General features: G+C 39.1%; 1 protein-coding gene across 1 annotated transcript; it reads left to right on the top strand.

Annotated features, from left to right (window-relative positions):
- The first annotated feature begins 670 nt into the window (after positions 1-670).
- Positions 671-3,987, top strand: LOC125037431 (succinate--CoA ligase [ADP/GDP-forming] subunit alpha, mitochondrial-like). The gene is given in 8 exon segments (XM_047630572.1): positions 671-674; positions 929-999; positions 1,001-1,166; positions 1,668-1,873; positions 2,187-2,381; positions 2,595-2,684; positions 2,840-2,974; positions 3,263-3,987. Coding segments are annotated over 8 exon segments (948 nt in total). The 3' UTR covers positions 3,344-3,987.
- Positions 3,988-4,247: the final 260 nt, after the last annotated feature.

Genomic DNA, 4,247 nt, shown 5'->3' with positions numbered 1-4,247 from the left:
TTTTCTCTGATGACCAGGATTATAGGGTGAAAAAGCTAGGACACTTTTCATGTGTGGCAAAAGGTGCGTAAATTGAAAATAAAGGAGATGCACAGCACAGAAGACAGAAGATCGACCCGTTATTCTCTAATTCGCCATATTGGTTACCTTTCGCGGATCGAAACGAATGTGACCGTGTAACTCATTACTGCAATCTGTTAAGTAGTTCATGCAGTACTACATGCTTGTGATAACGATTATTGTGTAATTACCAATGTCTGTTTTTCTTAATTCTTGCATTTAATATATTCTTTTAGTTCTGTTATACTTCTCTTACATGTTTTGGTAATTATTTATGCAATTTTGTGCAATACCATCCCATGACAGATGCTGGTGAGATATGTTTCATTTTAAGTGTTGCGTCAGTTTGGGGTTATTTTTAAAGCTATTTAGTAGATATGCAGAAGAAATAGACATTAGTATCTATCACAGATTGATATTTGATCAATCACACACACACACACACACACACACACACACACACACACACACACACACACACACACACACACACACACACACACACACACACACACACACACACACAAAATTTTACCATGCTGCACAAACTCTCAAATACCAGTGTAGCATATTATATTTTCCTTTTCCATATTTTGACTTTGCTATATCAATGGGTAGATTGTGTCTGGCAGTTTGCTCTGACCCTTTGATGTTACACCAATGAATAAACATAGATATTAATAACAACCAGATTTGTTTGTTTCTAGAGAAGGTATGGTGGTAGATGGATTGCTGAAAATATATATACATTTTGTTTTTGCATATAGATTTTTGTTTTGTTATAACTAAAGGATAAAGGATAACTTCTGATGATCCTATGCAGGCTCTTGATTAGTTGTGTCTGAAGAGAGTGTTTATCGAATTTCAGGGGCAGCCCCACTGGGTGCCAGATCCTGCTACTCCGCCTCCAGACCCAACCTTGCCATCAATGAGAACACAAAAGGTGATCTGCCAAGGCTTCACGGGCAAGCAGGGTACCTTCCACTCCCGGCAGGCAATTGAATATGGAACGCTTATGGTGGGAGGTGTCTCTCCAGGCAAGGGGGGCCAGAAGCACCTGAACCTCCCTGTCTTTAACAGCGTTTCCGAAGCCAAGACTGCTACTGGTATGTGGTTTCCTGGATTTTGGATTATGCTTTCTCTGTGACTTGTATGATGTGCGCTCTCTCTCTCTCTCTCTCTCTCTCTCTCTCTCTCTCTCTCTCTCTCTCTCTCTCTCTCTCTCTCTCTCTCTCTCTCTCTCTCTCTCTCTCTCTCTCTCTCTCTCTCTCTCTCTCTCTCTCTCTCTCTTATTACTTGTGTGTTCTCTTTTTTACTGCTACTGTTTTTCTCCAATTTCCTTTCTATAGTTGGATAGTGCTGAATCTTTTACTGTGAACATTTTGAAATTAATATGAATTTAGTAATCTCTGTCCATGAGTACTTGTTTTCCACATTTGTATATAATTTTAATGGAAAGAATACTCCTTATGGGCTTTAAGTCATTTGCTATCTCTGAGTAGGTAGTAATACTGAGTTCCCAGAAAATTTGCTCCATGAAAGAAACCGATATCCCTGAGACCATATTCAAATTGTATGAGCATCACAGAGAGAGTTGCCCTACACAGGTGCTGATGCCACGGTGATCTACGTCCCCCCTCCTGGTGCCGCCAAGGCTATCATGGAAGCTGTTGAGGCTGAAATGGGTCTGATTGTGTGCATCACCGAGGGCATCCCCCAGCAGGACATGGTCAAGGTCAAACACGCCCTTCTCCGCCAGTCTAAGAGCCGGCTCATTGGTCCAAACTGCCCTGGTATTATTGCCCCAGAGAAGGTAGGATGTTTGGGGTTCCTGTGGTGTTTAGTTTCTTAGGTCATCAGATTTACTCTACTGGATGTATTTTTTCTTACATATTTACAAGAAATATTTTGTCTGTATTGAGTGATGAACTGAATTCCAAGTCTCCTTACATATTTAGATACAATTCTGCTTTCAGATATATAAAATAATAACTATTACCCTGATTGACAAGGATACAAGTTCATGAAACACCAGAATTATCCAAGAATGGTTGAAAACTATAGGAGTATAATGAATACCAAGTTTTGTCATGAAATTTATACAGGTTTTTCTCTCTAATTTTCAGTGCAAGATTGGGATTATGCCCGGCCACATCCACCAGAAGGGATCGATTGGCATTGTCTCCCGATCTGGAACCCTCACATATGAGGCTGTTCACCAGACCACCCAAGTTGGCCTTGGACAGACCTTGTGTGTGGGCATTGGAGGAGACCCCTTCAACGGCACCAACTTCATTGACTGTCTCGAGACTTTCCTTAGGGTAAGCAATAAAAGAAATGAGCAAATTTCAATCATGCAGTGTAAATATATTGTAATGGTACAGTCAAATTGCAAAATTCTTCTGTTCTCAAGGCTTCACTCCTGCAGTTGAAATTTTTATAAAAATAGTTGGAAAGAACTGAATATTCAGTGGAACTAAATAATGAAATAGCTGTAAGTAGGTAGCATATAATAAGACAGTGTTATGTTTCAGGATGCTGACACAAAGGGTATTATTCTCATTGGTGAGATTGGTGGTGGTGCTGAAGAAGCTGCAGCTGATTACTTAAAAGAACATAATACTGTAAGTTGTGTCTTTCAGTTGTTAAATCTTTGCTTTTATTTATTCCATTAATGGGAAGTTGCAGTCGAATTAATCCATACATTTGGAACTTGATTGATATTGTTTATTGGGTAGGTTAAAAGTAAATTAATTTTCATTTATTTTGCTCTACTTAGGGACCTGATGCCAAGCCTGTTGTATCCTTTATTGCTGGTCTTACTGCCCCACCTGGTCGTCGCATGGGACACGCTGGTGCCATCATCTCTGGAGGCAAGGGAGGTGCTGAGGACAAGATAAAGGCCCTTGAGAATGTGAGTTTTTTTTTTTTTACTTTCTCTTTGTGTCACATCACATACACACACTAACTCACACTTCACATACACCCTCACTCTAATTCTTACTCTCATTCTCATCTTCACCCTCTCACCCTCAATTACATGCAAACACCCTTGCCCACACTCATACACTGGTATGCACACTCAACAATACATATACACCTTTGTATTTCTCTATCTGTATTGTACAAAACTAGGTGAATCTGACCATAGATATTTGTATTTTATGGTAGCTTACATACTTATCTACTTAATAACCCACAGGCTGGTGTAATCGTCTCGAGGAGCCCAGCGCAAATGGGAAATATGTTATTGGCGGAGATGAAACGTCTCGGAAAATCGTAAGCTGATTGTGGGTGCGGAAACTTGGGGCAATGTAAAGGATCAAGAAATAACACATTCGTGTCCCAGCAAGAATTTTGGGAAATTTTACAGACAGAAATGCCACGTGCTCGAACCCAGGCTTTTGAGTGTGCGTTTCCGTAGTCAGTGATATGCACACATTAAGCCTGGGTTGAAGTACTGACTTAGTAGGGATAGTCATTTAGGGAACACATTTTTAGCTTTTCTCTCACAGTTTTACTTTTTTTCATCCTGCATGCAGCCATGAAAAGAATTTAGAAACCTATGACAACACTTGATTATATTCATGAATGGTCATTTATAAATTGAATGTAAAACAAAAGTTTATAGTCAAGAGTGTGTATATATTTTCATTTGATGCACAGTAATTTAGTCCAAAGGAGGTTAATGAAATGCTAATTAGTATCTTATATGAATATTTAATTTATTTTCTCATGTATTTTATTATCCAAAGCAAGGATATCCCTATTACTGTCTTCAAAAGCAGTGGTAAATTATCACTTGTTATTAATTCCATGTGTTGCTACCTACAGAGATCAATCTTGTAAATATATTACCAATTTTATATTGGGAACATGTATATATATTCTTGATCAAGAGTAAAGCAAATAAATGATACATGTTCAGTGGCCTTTCTCTTGACCTTTGAAATCAAATATTCCTCCTGCTGTCCTTCTCACCCATTTCCTTGACCATGTCTCCACTCATTCCTCCAGTATCCACGTATATACTGATGGCTCCAAATCCACCTCTGGTGCTGGTTTTGCAGGAATCTTCCCAACTTGTACTTTCAAATACTCCCTCCCTCCTGAATCCAGTGTCCTTACTACAGAACTTTATTCACTCCTTTCCTTAAAACACATACTTACTCCCCTCTTCCTCTTTC

This window comes from Penaeus chinensis, chromosome 23, assembly GCF_019202785.1.
Source record: "Penaeus chinensis breed Huanghai No. 1 chromosome 23, ASM1920278v2, whole genome shotgun sequence".
Taxonomy (NCBI): domain Eukaryota; kingdom Metazoa; phylum Arthropoda; class Malacostraca; order Decapoda; family Penaeidae; genus Penaeus; species Penaeus chinensis.
This window is presented reverse-complemented; position numbering and strand designations above follow the sequence as displayed.